The sequence below is a fragment of the Rattus norvegicus genome, chromosome 5 (genome assembly GCF_036323735.1).
Source record: "Rattus norvegicus strain BN/NHsdMcwi chromosome 5, GRCr8, whole genome shotgun sequence".
In the NCBI taxonomy this organism is placed as follows: Eukaryota; Metazoa; Chordata; class Mammalia; order Rodentia; family Muridae; genus Rattus; species Rattus norvegicus.
The window spans coordinates 19,476,639-19,501,076 of record NC_086023.1 but is presented as its reverse complement, the minus strand read 5'-3'; the positions used below and the strand labels follow the sequence as shown (position 1 = coordinate 19,501,076).

General features: G+C 40.7%; 1 protein-coding gene across 9 annotated transcripts in view; it reads left to right on the top strand.

Moving 5' to 3' along the window:
* The window catches only part of Lypla1 (lysophospholipase 1), a 29,161-nt gene extending 5,492 nt beyond the window's left edge, over nucleotides 1-23,669 (top strand). For 3 of the 9 annotated variants that reach the window (XM_039109305.2, XM_063287190.1, XM_063287187.1), the window contains 8 exons: nucleotides 9,978-10,043; nucleotides 11,340-11,387; nucleotides 12,818-12,888; nucleotides 14,696-14,769; nucleotides 17,216-17,317; nucleotides 18,229-18,405; nucleotides 19,980-20,074; nucleotides 22,024-22,217. In XM_039109305.2, the coding sequence (XP_038965233.1) occupies nucleotides 9,978-10,043; nucleotides 11,340-11,387; nucleotides 12,818-12,888; nucleotides 14,696-14,769; nucleotides 17,216-17,317; nucleotides 18,229-18,405; nucleotides 19,980-20,048 (607 nt within the window). In that variant the 3' untranslated portion in view covers nucleotides 20,049-20,074; nucleotides 22,024-22,217. Of the gene's footprint in view, nucleotides 1-9,977; nucleotides 10,044-11,339; nucleotides 11,388-12,817; nucleotides 12,889-14,695; nucleotides 14,770-17,181; nucleotides 17,318-18,228; nucleotides 18,965-19,860; nucleotides 20,075-22,023 lie in introns of those variants that run through there. The other 6 variants (XM_063287189.1, XM_063287188.1, NM_013006.2 and 3 more) reach the window with 5 other exon arrangements.
* Nucleotides 23,670-24,438: the final 769 nt, after the last annotated feature.

Below are 24,438 nucleotides of genomic sequence, written 5' to 3'. Positions count from 1 at the left end.
CTTCCAGAAGTCCTGAGTTCAATTCCCAGCAACCACATGGTGGCTTATAACCATCTGTAATGGGATCTGATGCCCTCTTTGGTGTGGCTGAAGACAGCTACAGTGTACTCATATACAATCAATCAATCAATTAATCAATCAATCTTTTTTTAAAAAAGGGTATCAGCTAATTTATAGTCTATAAACTGCCCCTTTGGTAGTTGCTTGTTTTTCACAGTTTCAGGCTGGCCTCAGTCAGTCTGGTTTATCAGATGTGCTAATGTGTGCTTGTCTCAGGTACACAGACTTTTATTCTTGTTGTGGTACCGGTGATACTCTGTTTTATCAGTTGGTTAAGATGATGCCTAGTGATTATGAGTGATAGTCGAACATAACATTTAAAATGTTAACTGCTTACTTTATTTAATGTTTAAACATTTACAAGTGTTTTGTAAGGAGGTATTTGGCATTAGAAGATAGCCTTTTCCTCAGCACTAACCAGCCCCCTAAAGTAATCTCCCGCTTTCTTTCCTCTGGCCTCGTGGTTTCTGACTTTTGCTTCTTTTGGTATAGTTGCAGAGTCGTCTCTGGTCTCACCCTTCATGTCATTCCACAGGTCTAGCTCCATGTCCTCTCTTGAGTCCAGCCTATGTGAAGTCGTTTTGCCTTTGGCCAGTTAGGTGGATGAGACGTTAGATGTGTTGAGAATTTAGATGGGATTAGGCATATTCCCTGCGCAGATCTGTGCAGAATCACAGTTGCTATTACTGAATAGGGAGCTCAATCAAAGCATGACTTACTTTGCAGTCTCTTCTGAAAGATAAGCAGTATCTTAGGGAGTGACGGTATAGGTTTTATTCAGTTTCCCTAGACTCTGGCATGGTAGCTGGTTGTGAGGATGTCCACCATAGTACACCCTAGCACACAGAGGCTGAAGCAGGAGGTTTTCAAGTTCCATTCCAGCCTAGACTAAACATAGCTGAAAATAGCCTGACCACAGAGCAAGACCCTTTTTAATTTTTAGATTATTTTAGTTTGTGAGTAGAATATTTTGCCTACATACATGTGTGTGCAGCATGTATTTACCTGTTGGATCCCCTACAACTGGGATTACAATGACTGAGAGCTACCATATTGGTGCTGGGAATCTAGCTGTGGTCTTCTGAAAGGGCAGAAGAACTCTTAACCATTGAGTCATCTCTCCAGCCTGACCAGACCATTTCAAACAAAAACAAAATCCAAACCAGCCAATGCCCTAAAACTTGCATTATGTAAGTTTGTTATTAGACATTTTCTCTCTTTTTCTCCCCCTCTTCCTTCTCTCTCTCTCTCAACATTTATTCATTTGGGCGTGCTCGTCTGTATCACAGAACAACTCTGATTAGGTTTTGGATGTTGGCTTGTGGTTAATATTGGTTTGTTCTTAAAGCTTTTAAAGCTCTTACATCTGAAAAATAACAATACAAATCGACCGAGACAAGGCTGGCCTTGAAACTCAGATATCGCCTGCCTCTGCCTCTGAAGTGCTAGGATTAAAGGCACTTTAAATAAAGGCCACCATGCTAAACTCTTTTTCTTTTTTTTCTAAGTTCTTCTGTGTAGCCCTGGCTGTCCTGGAATGGGTTCTATGAACATGGCTGGCCTCAAACTCACAGAGACCCACTGCTTCTTGAGTGCTGGGATTAAAGTCACCACTACAGCCCAGCTCCTTTAGTTTTTCTTATGTTAAGAATTTTTATCACTTTGTGACTGGGACAGAGGTTGGGAAACAGTGGCCCAAATTTAAATGTGGCCTACCACTTACTGTTGTTAAGATATAATCCACATACCATAAAATTCATACCTTTAAAATATATGATTAGGTGATTTTTAGTTAGTTTGCAAAGTAAGTTGGAAGAATTGTCTCCTTAATTGCAGAGTATTTCTAACATCCCTCAAAAGACGGAGTCTTTACTCCACTTTCAAGCATTACTAACGCGTTCACTTTCCATGGTTTTGATCATTCTGAATGTTTCATATAAATGAAACCCACTTGTATTGTCTTTGGCATCAGGCTTCCTTCATTTGGCATGGTTTTTCAGGATCATTTATGTCATAACATGGATAAATACTGCATTTTCTTTTGGGGCGTGCACATACTCAAGTGTTATTGTACTCGTGCCCATGTTCATATATGTGAGGCCAGAGCAGGACACTGCCATCCTGTATTCACACTGCCTTCTTGACTTAAGGAAGGTTTTCCCACTGTACTGGGAGCTCATTGTTTTGCCTAGGCAGGATGGCAGGCTCTTGGAATCCATCTCCATTTTCCAAGGTTGGGACTACAGACATGTGCAGCCGCTCTGTGCTTTGTACATAGGTCCTGGGATTCAGATTCAGGTCTTCACACTGCAGAACAAGTGTGTTATGCCCTGAACTGTCCTTGCAACCCTGGATATTGTACTCATTTATTACCAAATAATCTATTGCATGGCTAGGCAGTTCCAGAACTAATGAATATTTGGGGTATTTCTGCCTTTGGGCCTCTATGAATGATGCTACTGTGAACATTCAAGTACAGGCTTCTGCATGGATGTTGGTGTTTAGTTCTCTATGTTGTTTGCTGGGGTAGAAGTGATGGGTCGGTATTCTACCCTTTGAAGAACTCACAAGGTATTTTCCCGGGGATTGTGCCATTTTACATTTCTTTGCATGGATACCAGAGTACAACCTCTTACACCATTCCTTGGAACCTACTAAACTTTTTATTTGTTTGTTTTTCTGAAACAGGGTTTCTCATTGGCCTGCCTGGAGCTTACCAAGTAAGCTAAATTGGCTGGTCAGTGAGTCCCAGAGTCCTGCCTTTTCTTACCTCGAGAGTGTTGGAATACGCAGCTTTTTTTTTTTTTTTAAATGTGTATTCTGGGGATTTAACTGGAGTCCCACGCTTAGAAGGCAAGCATTTTACTACCAGAACTGTCTCCACATACAGAGTTTTGCATTGAGCAGTGAGATGGTTCTGATTTCTCCTCATTCTCACGAATACTTGTTATTCTCTCCTCTCCAGCTGGTTTGTGCAGTGCTGGAGTGCACAGAGCGTCATGCAGGCTACAAAAGCGCTCTACTAATCATGCTGCATTTCTGTCCCGTGACTCTACTAATCATGCTGCATTTCTGTCCCGTGACTCTACTAATCATGCTGCATTTCTGTCCCGTGACTCTACTAATCATGCTACATTTCTGTCCCATGACTCCATTTTTTTAAAATTTATCATCGAATTTGAATGAATGTGCAAGCCACAGGTCATAAGAAGTGTAAAAGCCTGAAGCATAGACCAATTGAATTGGAAAAAGGATTTTGTGTATTAAAAAGCATTGTAAAAAAACAATCTTTTTGGTCTGAATCTTATTTCCCTAGATGCTATACATTTAAGTCACTACTTCTCAATGAAATGAGATTACAGGGAGGTGAGGCTGTCTAGTGTTCTAGTTAGTCATGTTAAATCAAGCTTTAGTATATGTGGTGATTTTTCCCCTTACAAGACTGTCTTGCTGTCTCTTCTAACATGACTTTTAATTCACTGTGTAGCCCAGTTGATCTCAAGCTCCACAGTCCTCTTGCCCTAGCCACCCAATTACCTGCGTTCATCACATGCGTCTATTACCAGCTAGGGTGGCAGAAATGCTTTGAGGAAGATAATTGAACCTGTGTTCCACTTGGACTCTTAATAATTGGTGGACAATTGTTTTATAAATGTAGTTTTTGGTGACTGTCCATTCCCAGAGCTCTAATTAACTGAAATCTTATCATGGTTTTATGGCTTATTTAACTATCCCTGAGGTCATTAGCACAAATCCCAAAACAGAGAATACATTAATGAGTTCAAAAAGAAATGGAAACAGCATTGGCATTGAGCAAGGAAAGAACTGTTTCTAATGTGGCTGGTCTGTTGCATTTTACAGGGGTAACTGTGTGTGTGTGTGTGTGTGTGTGAGTGTGTGTGTGTGTGTGTGTGTGTGTGGTGTGGTTTTATGTATTTAATTGCAATGTTTGTTCTTTGGATTTTTGTTTTTAAAACAACCTGTAGCCCAGGTTGGCTGTAAACTCAATGACCTCTGAATTTTAAGTATATGAGTTTTATCAACAGGCCTTGTGCCTGTGGAGAACAGAAGAGGGTGTCCAGTTCCTTGGAACTTAAGTTAAGGACAGTTTTGAGTCCCCATGTCAGTGACAGGAACGAAACTCAGACTTCTGTAAAAGCAAACAGGTACCATCTCTGCAGCCCTACATCATGTGTTTTAAATGCTGCTTTGGTCACGTGGCTTAAAAGGCCTCTCAGGATGATACTCAGAGGCCAAGACTGCCAGATGGCTTGATAATTTCCAGTTTGCTCTGGTGATCTAGAGGTACAGGCATGTGTCAACACTGTGGAAAGCTTCTTACTGTGTGCATTGTGACACTTGCCTGTGTACCCAGTACGAAAAAGCTGAGGCAGGAAGATGGCCGTGAGTTTGAGGCCGGCTTGAGCTACTTAGAGAATACTAGGCTATCCAGTTACAAGGTGAGACCCCCATCTCCGCAAACAAATAGCAACCACGGTTTTATAGCCATCCTAGTGGATATAAAGTGGAATCTCACATGTTTTTGTATGTGTGTGGGTTTTGAGACAGGGTCTGACTGTGCAGCCCAGGCTACCCTTGAACTCCATCTCTTCTTGCCTCAGTCTCCTGGAATGATAACAATGTGTACTCTTATCAGCCCTGAGGTTGATTTGACTTGTATTTCCTTAATGACTAATGATGGTGAGTATATATTCTCATATTTAGTGACAATTTGAATATTTCCTTTATAGAAAATGTCCTTTGCCCATTTGTAAATTGGGGGGCCATTTTGTTTGTTAGAGGTGTTATGCATATATTATGAATGAGTAGTGTCTTCAAAGGGTTTCAGCGCTGTGAAGAAACATCAAGACCAAGGCAATTCTTAGAAAGGAAAGCATTTAATTGGGGCTGGTTTACAGTTTCAGAGGTTTAGTCCATTATCAGCATGGTGGGAAGTGTGGTGTGCAGGCAGACATGGTGCTAGAGAAGGAGCTGAGAGTTCTACATCTTGATCTGAAGGCAACCAGGAGCTTAAGCACAGGCAGTCTCACAACCTGCCTAGTGATACACTTCCTCCAACCAGACCGCATGTACTCTAACAAAGCCATACCTCCTATTAGTGCTACTCCCTCGGGGCCAGCTGAATCTATGGGGGCCAACTGTATTCAGACCACCACAGTACTATTACATGTATGGATTTGCACATACCTTTTTCTTCTTTAGATTCTCTATACGTTCTTCATTGTGCCCTTAAAGCACAAGTTTTAAATTTTGTCGATTTTTTATTTTATTTATTTGGTAAATTCTGGATTTGTTTGGTACGTTTAATAATTTAATAGTTTAATTTGGCCCAACTACATTTGTTTAAAAGACTCTTTTGAACTGGCTTATGGTAATTTTTAATTGATAGCAGTTGGGCTGGAGAGATGGCTCAGCAGTTAAGAGCACACTGACTGCTCTTCCAGAGGTCCTGAGTTCAGTTTCCAGCAACTGAACTTGGTGGCTCATAGCCGTCTGTAAGGGAATCACATGCTTTCTTCTGATGTGTCTGAAGACAGCTATAGTGTACTCATAAAAATAAATCTTAAAAAGTAATAATTGGCAGCAGTTGTGGTTGCTTATTTCTGGATTCTTTTGATTTATAGGTCTGTCCTTACCCTGGTATTACATTCTTTCTTACTATTATATTTGTTGTAACTTTATGAATTAGAAAATGCTAGCCCTCCTACTTTGTCTTTCTGCATGATTGTTTTGGTTATTCTGGTTCTCTTGCTCCCCTGTGTGATGGTTTGCATATGCTTGGCCCAGGGAGTGGCACTATTAGAAGGTGTGGCCTTGGAGGACGTGTGTCACCGTGGGGGTGGGCTTGGAGACCCTCCTCCAAGCTGCCTGAGGATGCTCAGTCTGTTCCTGGCTTCCTTCGGGTGAAGATGTAGAACTCAGCTCCTCCTACACCAGGCCTGCCTGGATGCTGCCATGCTCCTGCCTTGATGATAATGGACTGAACCTCTGAACCTGTGAGCCAGCCCCAGTTAAATGTCCCTTATAAAACTTTCATTGGTCATGGTGTCTGTGCACAGCAGTAAGACCCTAACTGAGACACCTTTTGAATTTTAGAATTGGGATCAATTTCTGCAAAGTCATCTGGGACTCCGGTTAAGGCTCTGTTTACTGTAGATGAAGTTAGGGAGTCCTGCCATTTAAATACAATGTCAAGTCTGTAAGCACGGAGATTTGATTCCTTTTCTGTAGCTCTTTGTTAAAACATGTTTAATAGTTTCTCAGTAAATCTTAATACAGATAGCTAGATAGACAGACAGACAGACAGACAGACACACACACACACATACACACACACATACACACACACACACACACACACACACACACACACACACACACACACACACACGCTTTTTACCACTTGACAGGCACTGGGACCTGGGAGAATGGAGCCAATAGATGGAATGAACTAAAGTCTCATGCGATGGTCAACTGTCAGAACATCAGACAGTTTATACCCTAAGGGTTAAGAAGAGTCACATGAGTAGCCAGGTCTAGTTCTAGTCTCTGTGCCTCCTGCTTGTGGATCAGATATAACCTCTCAGCTACCACGTGTCTCTCAGCTCTCAGTGCCATCCCCGTGGCCACACTCCCTAGCTTGTCTCTGAAAATACAAGCAAGATCCCCAATCAGATGCCTTTTTTATGCGTTCCCTTGTTCATGGTATCTCTCCCCAGCAACAGAACAGTGACAAAGCAAGCAATATGTCCTTAGGAGTTGTTTTATTGAGACAGTCATCTACTAGACTAGGTTTTTACCCAGGCCTCATTAACAGTATCAGTGATGGGTTCTATCTTTTGGAGTAGACTTTAAATTCAATTTTAAAAAGTGGCTGGTTGCTCACCTAACATTCACGACATTATTACACCAGTGAGTAGGCAGGTTGCTATTATTGATAGCCGAGTTCGTAGCTGGGTGAGATTGATGATTCCTTTTTTAATCCTGTAGTGTATATAGAGCCTTCTATCACTATGACTATTAACCACTAGGCACCAGCTCGGTTTCTCCATGTTTGATGATGTAAGTATATTGTGTCTTCAACAATAGGGTCTTACCATCGGGTTGTAGGGACTATCCAATAGCATTGCCAATGTCCTATGGGACCCCTTTATCCAACAACTCAAATAAAAAAGATGTAACACTTGGGCTGGAGAGATTGCTCAGTGGTTAAGAGCGCCGACTGCTCTTCCAGAGGTCCTGAGTTCAATTCCCAGCAACCACATGGTGGCTCAGAACCATCTATAATGGGCTCTCATGCCCTCTTCTGGCGTGTCTGAAAACAGTGTACTCATATAAATAAAATAAGTAAATCTTAAAAAAAAAGGAAGATGGGGGCTGGAGAGATGGCTCAGAGGTTAAGAGCACCCGACTGCTCTTCCAGAGGTCATGAGTTCAATTCCCAGCAACCACATGGTGGCTCACAACCATCTGTAAAGAGATCCGATGCCCTCTTCTGGTGTATCTGAAGACAGCTACAGTGTACTTATATATAATAAATAAATAAATCTTTAAAAAAAATAAAATAAAAAAAAGGAAGATGTAACCTATTTCTGTTGCTGGAGGTTTTCCTTGGTAGTGTATAGTGACTGGTTGGGGTGTTCCCTTCATTATGTGGCGAATCAGTGTAAACTCCTTCTCTGTATGTACATGTTTTAGGAAGCATGCACAGCAACAGGTCTTCACATGGCTTTCAGAGCTGTTAGTGTTAGTTGTCCCTCTGCATAGGCCCTCTACCCTGCCTTACCATCCCTGCCCCACTTAGTCCTCCTGCTCTAATTTCATTTTACCCTTTTATAACTTTATATCTTATATCCCCTTCCTTCGAAGACCCATTCCCCCCACCCCACCACCATCTCTTGGTACTCTAAATGAAGCAAAAAGGAAAAAAAAAAACATTTAAAAGAAAACAGTGGTGTTTATCTTTCTGGGTTTCAGTTACCTCATGCAGGTTGATTGTTTCTAGCTCTATCCATTTATCTGAAAAGTCTATGATATCGTGCTTTTTATCAGCTGAATTGTGTACTGTACCATTGTATAAATGTACCACATTTTCCTTTAAATTCATTTGTTGATGGGCATCCAGGTTCTTCCTATTTCTGGCTATTAGGAATAGAGCTGCAGTGAGTATGGACGAGCAGGTGTCTTTGTAGAACGATGCAGAGTCCTTTGGGTCTGTGCCCAGGACTCACAATGAGTGTTCCCTCCCCCCACATGTTCCTCACCAGCATGTACTGTCCTTTGCTTTTTTACTAATCTTAGACATTCTGAGTTGGGCTAAGATGAAATCTAAAAATAATTCTGTCTTTTCCTGTTGGCTAAGAATGTCAAATGTTTCTTTAAATGATCCTCAGTCATTAGTATTTCATCTTTTAATACATAGTTTTCTATCCCATTTTAAATGAGATTATTTCCTTCATGTTGCAGTATTTTGGAGTTTGGTTTTTACTTCTTTTATATTCTTGTTACTACCCCTCTTTCAGATGTATGATTGAGGAAGTTTTTTCCTATTATGTAGGGTGTCTTTTTGCTTAAATGATAGTGTCCTTTGTTGTACAGAAACTTTTTATTTTCATGAGGCCTCATTTATTGTTAGTCTGAGAGACCTTTCCTGTGTTAATGAGCTCCATACTTTCTCTTTCATTAATTCAAGATACCAAGTCTTAGGTTGATATCCTTGGTCCACCTGGAATTAAGCCCATGAGGCTTGAGTTTCGTTCTTGCAGTGTGATGAGTACCATTTGTTCTCCAGTGTGTATTTTTGGCATGTCCAGAATCAGGTTACTGAAGGACTGTAGGCGGTTATCTGAGCCTTCCATTCTCTTCTACTGCTCAGTGTGTCTGTTTGTATGCCAGGGCCATGCAGTTACTACAGTAGCTCTGTAGAAGTCAGGGCTGGTGACACACCCGGCAGTGTCTTTATCGCTCAGATTGTTTTAGCTATCACAGGTCAGTTTTATTTTCATATGAGTTTTAGGATAATCATTTTCAACTCCTGTGAAGAACTGTGTTGGGATTTTGATGGGAATTGCATTTAATTTGGAGATTTTTTTGATAGGATGTCCATTTCATTGTATTAATCCTACCGACTCATGAGCTTTGGGGGTTATTCTACTTTCTAGTGTCTTCCATTTCTTTATTATCTTAGAGGGTTTTTTTTTTTTTTACTTTATTTATTTATTCAGACACACCAGAAGAGGGCATCAGATCTCATTACAGATGGTTGTGAGACACTCTGTGGTTTCTGGGATTTGAACTCAGGACCTCTGCAAGAGCACTCAGTGCTCTTAACTACTGAGCCATCTCTCCACTCCAAAGTTTTTTATTATATAGATCTTTAATTTGTTTATCTATATCTCTCTCTGTATCTTAGAATAACTATTTTGAATATATACTTTTAAGAATATATTTAGAACATGTGTATGTATGTGTATGTATATAATCTGAGACTGTTGTGAAAGGTACTGTTTCTCTTGCTTTTTTTCTCAACTTGTCATTTGTGTATAGGCGGGCTATAGATTTTAGTGTTAATTTTGTATTCTGTTATATTGCTAAAAGTTTACCAGCTGTAGAATTTTCCTGGTCTTTTTGAAAGGTCTTTTATGTATCAGTATGTTATCCAGCAGCAGTGTCTGTTGGCAGATCAGGAGAGAGTGTCTTCCTCTGCTTAGGCCAACATTAGAGAGTGGCCCTTGCTTGCAGGTCTGCAGTGTGCTCACTAGCTCACTCCTTATGCTCAGGTACTAGACTGAGCCAACATCTGTCCTCATACAAGTTTTAAGTACTGTTCTATACCAGCTTAGTAAGATGTAAAACGGTCATTAATAGCATGCTTTTTTAAAATAATTTTCTACCAGGCACGGATGGGCAGAAGCCTTCGCAGGTATCAAAAGTTCCCACATCAAATACATCTGTCCACATGCGTGAGTATTTCTAATATTTAGGGTTTTTTCCTTCAGAATCTGTAACAGCTTTGTGACAGCTTTGCTTTTCCAGAAAAATATTTTAATATAATTGTTTTAATTATTAATCCTTTTAAGAAAAGGAGACTAGTAGCATTCTTTAAAGCTAAATATTCTCTTGGTTAATTTGGGGGTTAGAAGGTTGCTCTTTTGAAATTTAAGATATTCTCCTAGAGGTCAAGTGAACTTAACGCCAGAGCAAGTCTTTTAGACACGTAAGTGCTAGTGAAGCCCCAGGGGTATCCAGGGGTATCTATAAACAGGGCTTACTTGCTAGATTGGAGAGAAATCTCTACTAGATTGAAAACACTCAGCTTTTATTAATTAGAGGCAATGTGATATGCTGTTGTAGATAAGGTTCTAACACCTAGTTCTGAAAATGCTGATTCAGTAAGAAGCTAGCAAATTTTGAGCAAACTCAAAATCAAACTCAAAATCAGTAGGCTTGGCTGATTTGAGGTGAAAGGTTTCTAAGTGCAGCCTTGGAAGCACTGGAGCACTGGAGCACTGGAGCACTGGAGCACTGGAGCACTGGAGCACTGCCAGTGGGCTGCCCAAAAGGACAGCAGACAATGAGACGAGTGCGAGAGGATCAAAGCCTGAGGGCTGCCTGTGCTTCCAGAGAGGGAGCGCCGCAGCTGAAGGCTTTGGCTTGCAGGCCCAACCCAAACGAGAGAATTCTTGACTCTATTTGCCCCACATTGACTTGCTCTAAGGCAGCTTCCTAATTGGGGAAGTTTATGTTTTTATAGAATGTTGAATTGGTTTTATTGTATGAGTCAGGAGGACAGTAGCATTGGTAATTAAGAGTTATCCTCTTGTACCGGCTTTTTTGATTACTCAGCCTGTTTTTTATTCCAGACTTGAACTGAGCATAAGGGGCACTTGGGTGGAGCCTATATTTACTTGTAGGTCTCTTAATCAAGCAGGCATATAGCTAAGGATAAGCAAACTGTAACCCAGGCATTTGGGCATTAATGGTACAGTAACTAGGCAATAAAATGCTCTTACCAGAGTCTCATGTTTGTTTCCACTGTCTCAGCTCCTAGAAATTACAGGTATAAAGTAAGGCCATTGAGACCAAAAGTACTCGTTCTGAGCCAAGTTCAGCCCCGGCAGCAGCTGCTCTGTTCAGAAAGCAATCTCTGGACAGAGGGAGCAGCGTGAAGGTGAAGTGGGAACTGCGTCCCACTGGTAGGCCACAGTGAGAAACGAGGCTTTAGCCTGATGTGCTGCTGTCTGTCTCTTCCCACACAGGCCTGTTATGCCAGTCACACTAAACATGAGTATGATGATGCCTTCTTGGTAAGTAAGAGCTTGCTTACTCATTACGGACCTTATAGCCTTCGCAAGAGGGCTTTATGTGCACCCTTTTGTTTAGCTATTTTTAAACTACAAGAGACCATTTAAGTTTAACCTTTATTCCACTATTCATACTTTATAACTATGAGTTAACTTAAGAAAAGGTGGAAGAGCCTTTTTCTGGAAGTAATGAAGAGAAATCTATCCTACTGTTTGGTGTTCGTTGGGTTTATTTAGCAGACCTTCAGTTCATGAGATATGCACATCGATTACACCACAACCTCTTCATTCTGCCAACTCCTTGTCTTCCTGGCTGCCTGCTTGGCTGTCAAGGTCATTGCTCTTGTCGCCCTCTCAAGGTGCCTCTCATGCCCTTCATGGTCAGAAAGTAGAGCTAGCGAGAGGCCCTCTGTGCTACTTCTGGATTTCTTTCCAATGCTCAAGCCCAGGATTTGTCAAACAGTAATGTTTTGATCTTGACAGTTTGATTTTCAATCCAGCTTCTACTGTTTTGTTCTTTGGGTGCATCTACAACCTTGACTGGGTTGTTTTTCCTTTGCTTCTTCTCCTCCGACCCTGGAGTCATTTAATTCACCCCTGACAAGCATAGTCGTCGGGCTGGTTTTGCCCCGGGTATTGAGACTGCCCCAGGACCTGCAGCCCGTGTCTTCTTGTGCACTCTACTTTGCCTGCTCACTCTGTACTCTTCTGCTTGGCTGGTTTGCTTCTTTAATTCCTTGATAGCCTTACGAGTCCCTACTCCCCTTCACCTTGGGCCCTTTCAGCTACTCTGTCTGGCAAGATTTCTGTCTGTGAACTAAAAGTTGTATGCATTGTGGCTGGAGCCCATCATGTCAGCAGAGAAGCACAAAAGGCCAAAAGACGGCCCTGACTTGTGATTGGAGGTGGTGCTGTATGAGGTTTGTGAAGATATGGACAGAGGCCATTATAGACGGCTGTTGATAGTACATGCGAGAATGACCTGGTCCCCGAGAGTGTCCTGTCACACTGACCTACAATAGAAGGAAATGACTAACGTTTACTGCGGACGTTAGCTTTGGTGGCTGCAGTCCTTCCTTGAGTGTAGATTGGATTAAGTACTGTCTAGGTTGTTGAGATGTTGCAGGCGTGTGACTCTGACCGTTTAATGTTAGAACCTGTGTCCACTTTGAGTAAAAGGAACATACAGAATGTCAGCTTCACATAGTTCAGTTAATTGTAGCCAGCACATTTTAAACTGAGCCTCATTTCTCCAGAGAGTTCTACAGTTTGTAATTTCTCTGTAAACTACCTTGATGTCAGTAAACATATGTGCCAGGTTTGGGCTTTTAGAATCAAATAGTTCCTTTTCCTTAGCTCTCTTTTTTTCAGTTTTCTAAAATAATATTTTTTATTGATTACTTGGGAATTTCACACTTTTGCTTGTATTCTAGGTTTGATATTATTGGACTTTCACCAGATTCCCAGGAGGATGAATCTGGAATTAAGCAGGCGGCAGAAACTGGTGAGTACCAAAAATGTTTATAAAGGCAGAAAACTCCTAAGTATTTTAGTAGATTCAGTAGTTACATTTTGATTAAATGTTTGATTAAGTGTGACCTAGTTATGTGTTTTCAGAACCAATCCCTCTATCCCTTCCCTTTACTGCCTGCCTTCCCTTTTCTTCCCTTTGCCATGCTGGGGGCTCACCTAGGGTCTCATAAATACTCTCCAGGCATTCTACCATCGAGCTACGTCCCCAGCCCACTGTCTCCATTCTGATTACTCTCTCCTTTGCCACCACTTTCTACATTCTCTCTCCGCTCCTCCTGGTTTTTCTCTATAGCCTTGGCTGTCGTGGAACTCAGAAATCCACCTGCCCCTGCCTCCTGAGTGCAGGGATTAAAGCATGTGGCACCACCACTAGGTCTAGGTCCACTTTCTCTATCTACAGTCTTTGGTGGTCATCCACCTTGAGCTCTGCTGTGTAGAGACTTTGTTTTGATGGGCGTGGCAAAGCTGAGTATGTTGGTGCCCATCTATAAATCTCAACTTGTGGAACGCGGAGGCACGATTGTTGTAAGAGACAAGCCAACCTAGATTGCACAGCAAACTCACGTTTCAAAACAAAAGTACATAGGCAACGGACAAAATAGAACTTTGTTTAACAGTTGTATGTAGTCATTAAAGAGGCTTGAAGTAATGATGACCTAAGAATGTAACACTGTAAAGGTACAGTTAAAGTGACAGTTGGTATTAGTGAAGTGGTGATGGCACCGATTAGTCACGGAGCTCCTCACCAGCTGGACATTTCCTATAACTGAGAGACGCAGTTCTTAAGAGCTACACAGCAGCAGCCTTTTCTTATGCTTAGATGCATGTGGGGGTTAGAGCAGCCTTGGTGTTTCATACAGTGCAGTGCCCTGAAATGACTTAGAATATATGCCGACTGCTGTTTGTGGGCCGCATTAGGAACCAGCCCAGCTGAGAATTGGGAACCACAGAATCTTGGAGCTGCGTACATGAGCTGCTCTTTCTACTTTTATATTTATTCAAAGTTTTCCAAAATAGATTAGAAAAACCCCGAATCCAGAAAAATTCTTTTATTCTATTAAAAAAATGTTTAAAATCTGAAATAGAGGACATACAGTGAACTCGCATGAGCTGTTTGGGGTATGAAGCCATGATCAGGGACGTTTTAGATATCGGATGAATATTAACGCTAGAATCCTAGAGCTAAGGTTATGTTAGTGAGTGCAGCCTGAGGAGATTAAAGAGCTGTCCTGCTGAGGTAAGCCCTGCTTTAGTGAGTCTCTCATACCACTAGAGGTGGTCAGGGGTTTCCTCGCAAACACTAAGAGAATGACGGTCAAGGACTCAGCTAGGCAGACAGGGAGAGAGAGAATACGCTACTACAGAAAGAACAGTCACGGTTGCCATTTGACTTACAGGGAAAAGTAAGGTGGTTTTTAGAAACATGACTAGTGATTTTACACACTATAAATTTATAAGCTGCATAACCTTTAAATGTATACGATTTTAAAATGACAAGTTTTACCTAATTTCCATTTAGTTTATTGAAGAGAGAAGTAGAAATGCGCATGAGAATCAACCATAACAGGACATAGATCTCTCTGTGAAGAGAAACTATATGACACGAAGCTATTACAGTGTTGAGCTGTGCGGCACCGTAGTCTGAGGAGTCCAATCATGAAACTGCCTGCCACTTCGTATTTGTACTCATTTGTCTTTAAGATGCTTTGCCTTTGTTACTTATTTTCAAATAGTCATCTTTGTGTACTTAGAAAGTGTGTGTGATACTTTTCTTTTAGTAAAAGCCTTGATAGATCAAGAAGTGAAGAATGGCATTCCTTCTAACAGAATTATTTTGGGAGGATTTTCTCAGGTAAGTCAGATTGGCATGTTCATACCATCAGCATATTTACTGACAGGAATGCAACCTCAATTCCATTTCTCTGGAAGAGTTCCTTATTTGGAACTGTTACAGAACCTTAGCTCCCTTGCATTAAGCTCATTAACTGAATTAAGTTGGGTTGAACTGGAAATAACTTCTGCCCAACACACTTCTATTCATTCATTCATTCATTCATTCATTCATTCATTCTTGCCTTTCCTAGTTTCTTATCACAGTTGCCTTTGTCTTTTAGATTGCTTTCAAAATTGATTCATTAAATAATTGATTGGGGCCTAGAATGTACTTTGGGGTGTTTTGGTTTTGTTGTTGTTTCATGTTTTTGGTGTTGAGACTGGGTTTCACTATGTAGCCCTGACTATAATGTCCTTTATAATCACAATACACTGCGCTCAGACTTTTGTCAGTGAACGAGGACTGTAGGAGAAGAAGTGTAAGTGCCTAGGTTCCTACTGTAGATTCTTCCTGGTTTGTTTTGTGAGGCTAGTGCTTGCTCTAGGTCCTAGCCCAAGCTGAACAAAAAGCTCTGTATCCACACCTCGAAGTTAGGTGTTTACTCTCCAGTTTTCATGTAGCTCCTGGTCTCAGAATGCTCTAGTTCCTTATCGCCTCAATAACTTGCTATGAGAAATGTCAAAATTCTGGAATCATTTGTGACAGTAAAACTCAGTAGAACGTAATAATTACAGTAATAAGGTTAGTATTTTAAGAAGGTGTTATTGATTGAGAGAACTTGCTCTTCCAGAGAACCCAGGTTCAATTCTCAGCACCTACATGGCAACTTACAACTTTCTATAACTCCAGCTCCAGGGGATCTGACATACATAAAACACCAATGCACAAAGCATGAAAATAAATTGCTTTAAAACATAATTTATAAAAACGTGTTATTGGGGGCTGGAGAGATGGCTCAGTGGTTAAGAGCACTGACTGCTCTTCCAGAGGTCCTGAGTTCAAATCCCAGCAACCACATGGTGGCTCACAACCATCTGTAATGAGATCTGATGCCCTCTTCTGGTGTGTCTGAAGACAGCTACAGTGTACTCATGTGCATAAAATAAATAAATCTTAAAAAAAAAAAAAACGTGTTATTGAGGGCTGGAGAGATGGCTCAGCGGTTAAGAGCACCCGACTGCTCTTCCAGAGGTCATGAGTTCAATTCCCAGCAACCACATGGTGGCTCACAACCATCTGTAAAGAGATCTGATGCCCTCTTCTGGTGTGTCTGAAGACAGCTACAGTGTACTCATATATAATAAATAAATAAATCTTTAAAAAAAAAAAAAACGTGTTATTGATAGATGTTTTTGTCTAGCTATACAATATACGTCCACACACATGATAAGGTCAAAAAGTAATGCTTTATTTAAAGTATAATATACACAAAGTTATGTCATTTGATACCGATCACAGCCTACAGAAATTAATTCCTAGGCTGGGGAGATGGTCAGGCAGTAAAGTGCTTTCCATGCAACCACAAGGTGGGGCGTTTGTGATAGCAAACCTCCATAGCCCCAGTGCTAGGGAAGTGATGACAAGCTACCCGACACCCCTCCTCACCCCCACCCCGCCCCGCCCCCAAGCCTCTGAGCATGACCCATGCGAGCCTCAGAAAGTAAGGTGGAATGCAACTGTGGAAGAGACCTGACTTCAACCTCTGGTCTTCTCACTAACACCCTGTACACCTAAGGAACCCAGTTCTGAAAGCCTTCAGCAAGAAGTCAGTTGATCATTATATCAAGGAAATGGAAAATAAAACTACAAGTCAGGAAACAGGGTCTGTTTGGAAAACAGTCAGGACTTCTCATCTTCATTTTTCTGTTTCTCTGTTTGCTTTCTACCAACCACTGGCATATAAGCTGTACAGCTCTAGGCTTACCTGCTGCGTTTCCAGCCATGCAGGGGCGGCCCAGGAGTAAGTGAATCCCAGTTTCCACAGATGTCCTGAGAGAAAGAACATCACTGCTGGGGTCAGAAAGTCTCCCATAGCTCCATGTTGGGGAGCAAGTTGGGGGCCTGGTCAGGGTAGTGGCATCTAGATGGATGACAGAATTATAGTTCCCAACACGGTGTATTGTAAGTTATGTGAGTGAATCCTAAGGAGTCTGGTACACACCATCTGTATTATTTTAATTCTTGTTTTGGGGAAATAATTTAAAATTAGATTTTGAGTTTATATCTAAGAGAGGAATATGAAAACTATAAATTCAAACCATTTTTTAGCCAATCTGTATGTGAAAATCTGCATTGTTATGTTTTCTTGGAGATAAGGTTCATACATTTTGAATATATACTTCATTCTTACCCGGTTTGATTTAGCATTGCTCACACAGTATCTTTTCCATGGACATTGCTAATAAGAATTCTCTAACATGCTCTTGGCAGAACTGCTCCGGTTAACTCCCTGCTTCTGTTCCAGGGAGGCGCCTTATCTTTATACACTGCTCTCACCACACAGCAGAAACTGGCTGGTGTCACTGCACTCAGTTGCTGGCTTCCACTTCGGGCTTCGTTTTCACAGGTAGCCTGCATGGTGTGCATAAATAAGATTACAGAGCTAGGAGTTTGCAGATGTTTAGGAGCAAGTCATCTTTTTTATTTTAATAATGAGCTTTTTATGTTTTAAGAAGTTTTAGGATTATAGAAAATTGAGTGAGAAATAAAATTCTCATATTCCTTGTTTGCACTCCACACACAGCCTCCCCTCAGGTAGACGTGTCACACTACAGTGGTCCCTTTCTTCAGTTGGTGAGCCAACCCGGAGTTCATGGCTTACATCAGGCATTGTATTTTAAGATATTTCTGTAGACCTTTGTGATGTATTACTACACTTGATCTGTATGTCCTTTCTGTGACTTAGAGTAGAATAAGCTTATTATCCTGTCTTACATTTAATTATTTGATACATTCTAAGATGCATTCTAAGAACACACATTCTAGTTTATATTTTAAATATTTAATATAGCATTTGGCAGCAGAATTTTACTTTTTTGTCACTTCTGGGGATTAACATTGTTGGTCAGGTACATCACTGCTGTGTTCCAGTCGCCATCGTTTGCTCTTGAGGCAGTATAGCCCAGGTTGACCATAAATCTGTGACCCCTTAGCCCAGCTCCCAAGTGCTGGGATTGCAGATGTGCCAATATGTGCCACAGCCACATTCAGTGCTAACCCAGAGTTTAGTCTTTTTGCCATGTGGTAGCTTTTCAGTGTGCATACATATAGATTGTTATTATAGTACATGCAATGTGATCCCATATGCCACGTTTAAAGATGTCAGGGGGTACAGTAATAGAGGGGGGCTCTACTTGGCCAAGATGTTTGATGGAGTTATGAGTAATAGCACATGCACTCATATCTATAGTTTTTAAGACTCTGCCACGGCGCTTTATGTACTTGATACCTAACAATGCTTTTGTGTTTGTTTTCCAGGGGCCTATCAATAGTGCTAATCGAGATATTTCTGTTCTCCAGTGTCATGGAGACTGTGACCCTTTAGTTCCCCTAATGTTTGGTTCTCTTACTGTTGAAAGACTAAAAGGATTGGTAAATCCAGCCAATGTAACCTTCAAAGTCTATGAAGGCATGATGCACAGCTCATGTCAGCAGGTAGGTGTCTCTGGAAGCAGTCAGTGGAGCCACTATTTTAATTTTTTCCATGTTATATTTCCAAGATGTTGGATGTTGGTGATTTAAAGGAGTTAATGAATTCTTGTTGAATCAGATTAACAGATTTTTTAATATCTTATTGAATTAAATTTTAAAAACCTTATCACCTTTTACAAATGAGCATTGAACATAATCCAATGACCATTTACTTATTTATCTTAAATTTTTTGGTTTTTCAAGACAAATTTTTCGATACAGCCTCGGCTGTCCTGAACTCACTTTGTAGACAGCCTAGATCCACCTGTCTCTGCCTCTGAAGTGCTGGGATCAAAGGTGTGAGCCACCATACCTAGCCCTCCAGAAACCCAATTTATAAATATGCCTTCTTATTTAGTAAAATTTAAGTTATCCTAATTAAAGTTTAATAAAAGAAAATATACATAACCAAACAGCTACTGACAGAATAGATTGGGGTGTGTGTTATTGTATTTGTAGGTTGCTCTTTTAGACTACCCTAAAAAACTTGAAAAGAGTGAAATAAAACTTATCTTAGAAGGCACTGAGACCGTGATGTGAGATGGCTAGACTGTGTGGGGAGGCAGGATGTCCATACCAAGTGTGCAGGCAAAGGAACTAGGTGGCTGACAGGCAAATACAACTGTCACTTGGTAGAGTGGGCCTGCTGGGACAGAGGGTTCCATGCACTTTGTGCTTCCTGTGATGTTGTCTTAGTTATGAGTTTATGACCAAACTTCACGGCCAAGGTAACTCTTGCACGGACAACATGTAACTGGTGCTGGCTCGCAGGTTCAGGGTTCAGTCCACCATCTTCAAGGCAGGAGCATGGCAGCATCTAGGCAGACAGTGCAGGCAGAGCTGAGAGTTCTACATGGTGTAGGATGTCATACAGGTGAAGGCAGGTACAAGATAGAATGAGGCTGTCATTGGACGAGAAGGAAGGATGGGCAGGAGAGAAGTTTTAGAGGGGAGGAGACTGGAGGAGGCAGAAGAAGCAGCAGGGAGAACATGGAGGCTGATGTTAAGATTCCTCTCTGCACCTTTACAGGTTGTTATGAATGTTCTTAAGGATGGGTGTGTACAGGGCTTTGTGTGTCTGGGTGAGCAAATTACGTATTATCAATTGAATCAGAACTTATTGTGCTGTGTGTTCTTTCATGTGGCGATTTAATTGAATTCAAGACAGTGTGTGGTGGCTGGAGACGTGTATGTCTGGCATGGCAGCCTGCCTTGGGAACTAGATGGGTAGGGAGATTGTTGCCAGGCTCAGAAAGAAGCCATGGCAGTGAGATATGGGATGGAGCAGAGCGGGTGAGAGGCTTTGCTGGCTGAGATGAAGATGCCTAGCAGTTATCCTGCAGCACTACAGTGCCAGACCTAGTGCGGTGTAAAAGAGAACATCTTTTTTTTTTTTTTTTTTTTTTAATAATTTTACAGCAACAACATGTTGTTCCGAAGGCAAAGAAAAGACTGTCTTCCAGGCAGTAGGATGAGGTTCTTAAAGCAGATACCCACAAGAGATGAGCTTCCTCTAATAAGGCCATTCCTCCTAATAGTGCCAGTCCCTGGGCCAAGCATATTCAAACCACCTCAGATGTACACACAGCACGATGGCACAGCTGTAATCTCAACACTTGAAAGGTGGAAGCAGGTCAGAAGTTCAAAATTACTCTGGCCAGCCTGGGGTAGGGTGTGGGGAGGACAGGCGTGGGAGAGAGAGAAAGGAGAGGGTAGATCATAAAGGGAGTAAGGATTCATCTCCTACAGAAATGTACATGGTGTGCAGAGGAAGGACATGTTCTCTAGGTAGCAGTAAGCTATTTTCAATTGAAGCAAGATGTCTAGATTCTGAACCAGGGGAGGCAGAATCCAGTAGTATATTCAGGTTAATTCTATGGATAGGACAGGAGGTAGCAAAGGGGCTAAGGGTTTGTAGTTCACTTGATTACCAAATATGCCACCATAAAGTAGGTGTAAGGACCAGTTCACTGCAACGAGGAGGAGGGGAGGCCGAAATTAATGAAAGGGAATGAGGGCACACACAGTATATGTAGATCTCTTTTTAAAAGTTTTGTTGAGGAGAAGGATTGTGGGAAGGGGTGACTGGGAAGGGGCAGTGAGCAGGATATAAAGTAATAAAATAAAATTACAAAAGAAAAAATTTCAAAGCATTTAACTTTAAAAAAAAAAAGTTTGTTGAAATAATGTTGCACACTTCTGCAATCCCAGCACTTAGGAGGCTGGGACAGAAAGACTTTGCTTTTAAGACCAGATTGAACTGGTTGTAACTCTAGACCACCTTAACAAAGACTCTGTCTTAGAGAAGATAACACATTTTAAATAGGAAGAATGATTGGGAGTCTTCTTTTCTTTTTTAATGAAATGGGAGAAAGACATCGTGAGTAGGAAGTGATAAAGATCAGGGGATATCTTAGCTCGTATGTCATCTGGGACCATAGCTGGATTCTGCTACCTTAAAAGAGGAGAACATTCTGAGTTGAGATAGAAAAGGATTGGACAAGTATTATAAGGAGTTGTCAAGATGGGGCAGAGTTATTGGGAGCTTACGTTACATGCTTTTTGTCTTCAGGATGAAGTAGAAGATATAATTACTTAGATGAGAAAGACCTGGATGGATTTAGGGTACTTGTAATGGCCTAGAATAAAATTTGATTGATGGCTAATCTCTGGGTTATAGTCCACTGTTGTACAATCTCCAAGTAAGGTTAAATCACTTGCTTTAGGCACAAAGGAAGTGGATAATAATATGACGTACCCCAAAAGGCCAGTGTGCCTTGGATCCTACAGAGCCCTCCATCCCCACTCTACCATGAAAGGAGGAACTGTTGAATAAGGAAGAGTAGGGAGACTCGGGAATGCCTGAAGACCCTGAGTACCGTGCACGTAAATGCGTGCCTATGCTGGCTCTGGAGGACGTTGAGCTGAATGAACAGAGTGGAAGGATGAGGTTGGAATATTATAGGAAACTGTTAGGTAGGGCTTCAGAGTGCAGTTCACTGCATGGCTAGCTTGTTGGCCAGTGAAGGCCAGAGACTTAGGAAAGGGGGAAATGGATTAAGACCTAGGAGGCTGGGCTAGAGAGATGGCTCAGCCATTAAAGGCTAGGCTCACAACCAAAAATATAAGACCTAGGAGGCTTCCAGGAGAAAGTGACCTTCATCTTTTCCAAGGTCTGCCTTACATACTTTGTTTCAGATGTGTAGCTGTATGTAATTCTTCATGAGAGGCATACATTGCAAAAAAGATGAGCTATGCATCATTTCATTTTAATGAGGAAAGCAGAAAGCGAAGCTCTTTCGCAGGTGCTCAGTTGTCAGTAAGTAGACATCACTGAACGCTCTCTGGATAGGGAGCAGCATTCTGACCCTCCTGAATCCCCAGTGTTTTATTTATGCATCAGAAAACAGACTTTGCACAGAACTAGATCCTAAGAAATGTTAAGAGATTTCTATTGGTGCCTCGACTTTCTTACATTTCCTTTGACTGTAGCAGTAAAACATCCTCACCACATGGATTTTATTAGTGTCATTCTTGGAAATGTAGTTTCTCAGCTGTTAATAAATCATTTTTTCCAAACAGGAAATGATGGATGTCAAGTACTTCATTGATAAGCTCCTACCTCCAATTGATTGATGTCACTAAGAGGCCTTGAGTAGACGTTCACCAGCATCACAGTAGTGGAGTATAAACCTTTCCCCATGACTGATCATAAAACTGCTAATGTTTGCAGTGTTAAAATGTTTTGCAAATACATACCAATGAGACAGACTAAATGATGTCTCCCTCATGGGAAATGTATGATCCTTTTACGTTTCTATGCATATATTTGTATAATACAATTCAGAATATACTAGTATTACAGTAGGTAAGTGAAGCAACTAGCTTCTTTGTCTCAAATTAATTCAGCAAAATAAGATAACACAAGCAGAGTTTTATTACATCATTTCAATTACTAGTATGCTCTCTGAAAGTTTGTTCAGGTCTAAACAAGCTGTTAAGATGTAAGTGACTTCTTAATTCTGTGAGTTAGACTATAGTTTTACTCCACAAGTGTTGAGTCATCACGCAGTGTCTGTGTTTCTGTTTGTATTCACACATACGTGACTGGGATACCTAAGATGGTATTACATCATCCCTGACCATAGGGATCGTGCTCTTAAGTGTCAAAAGTAATACTGCTCTCTGCAATTAATCGCCCTGCTACTGGGGGACCAGGCTTCCCCCCTTCGATGTAACTTTTCTCCTTTCAAGAAGAAAAAGGTAGATTCTTTTTTGGTTTCCATAGAAAAGTAATATTGCCTCCCTGTCATAAAGAAATATCTGTCATTATATATTATTTTGACATTCTGAAACACAGACATACAGTATTTCCAATATAGGTAATATGAAAAGAAACCACACATTACTTAAGCGTACATATTTCAAATAACAATCTTCAGACCAGAATCTTCAGTGCTGGTCATTAATTCTGTGGTTTTATTTTTCTATAAAAACTTAAAGGGTAAATAATATCTTGGCGTGTTTAGAAATACTTGTGACTGGTTTTAGAATATAATTTCTTAAACATAGCAGAGTTTAAGTTTACATTTTCTGTACATGTTATGCTTAAAACCAAATACTGTTCAAGATGAGCAGTCAAACTTGTTTTATTTTCATCTGGGTAACATGCTAATTTGAAATTTTCATCTTCAGTAAAGGAGCTTTTGATAATCAGTCTCCTGTGCAAATATTAAAATAACAATCATTTGATTTTAAATCATCAACATGTTCAAAATACTGCTGAAAATTATTTAATTTATGGATAATAAGGACTGGTTAGAACCCACATATATAAACCCATATTTATAACTGTTTCCACACAGTTGAGTATGTTACAAAAATTATGGTTATTTCTGAACGGTTTCTTTTCCTGCTGTTTTTCAACCGACCAAGAAGAAGGAAGCATCTTTGTAAGCAGGAGCTAACTGATGTGGGGTCATTTGGTGTGTCCGAGATAGAGTGTTAACAATGAAGCCGATTGTTTATGTCTAGATTTAAAACAATTTCAAACAATCATTTACTATTTTGCTTTACTTTGAAGAGCATACATTTACTTCAGTTATTGTATCTGTAAAAATTTATTTGGGGTAAGAAATATTCTGTTGAATTTGTGTGCTGTAATGTGGGAAAATGTCATGTTTTTCACAGTTTCTATCAATGTGAAATAAAATTTAATTTTGGCTTTATCAATTGTTTTATATAGTACTATTTCTTTTCTTTCTTTCTTTTTTTTTTTTTTTAAGATAGGATCTTACTACATACCCCTGCTGGCCTGGAACTTGCCTAAATAAACTCTTCTAAATTGCTTTTGGTCATGGTGATGTATCACAGCAACAGAAAAATAACTAATCATGCTGACCCACCACTCACACATTCACCTGCCTCTGCCTCCCAGTGCTGGGATTACAGATGTGTGCCACTGTGTTTCGATATACATTTAACCCCTAGAATAGTCAGCCAAAATAAGCCCCTCTTTATGTTTATACGTTGATGTTGGCTACTGTCGTATCACAGCAACAAAAAAAACAACTAATGCCATCGAAGATGTGTAGCAAAAATACTGTCATTTCTAGCATCCAGTCTTGCAGATTTACCTTGCAAAGTAGCACCACATTTCCTGTGGTTTTTATTTCTGAGTTAAGGTAAGGTCTTGTAATATACTTCTGGCTGTCCTGGAACTCACAGCAGTCCTCCTGCCTCAGCTTCCACAATACTTACAGGTGTGGGCCACCATACCCAGCTTACGTTATATTTTCTAATTACTTGCTCATGCAATGCTGAAGATTAAACCCAGGTACTTATGTATGCACTAGGAAAACAGTCCGCTGAATAACATCCCTAACTTCAGGTATTGATATGTATTTCATCAACCGTATTTTTGAAAAATACATTCCATGCTTAATTAATTGTAGTCATAAACAGCAGAATTTTGCCAGCTTTTGCAGTAGGTCTTAA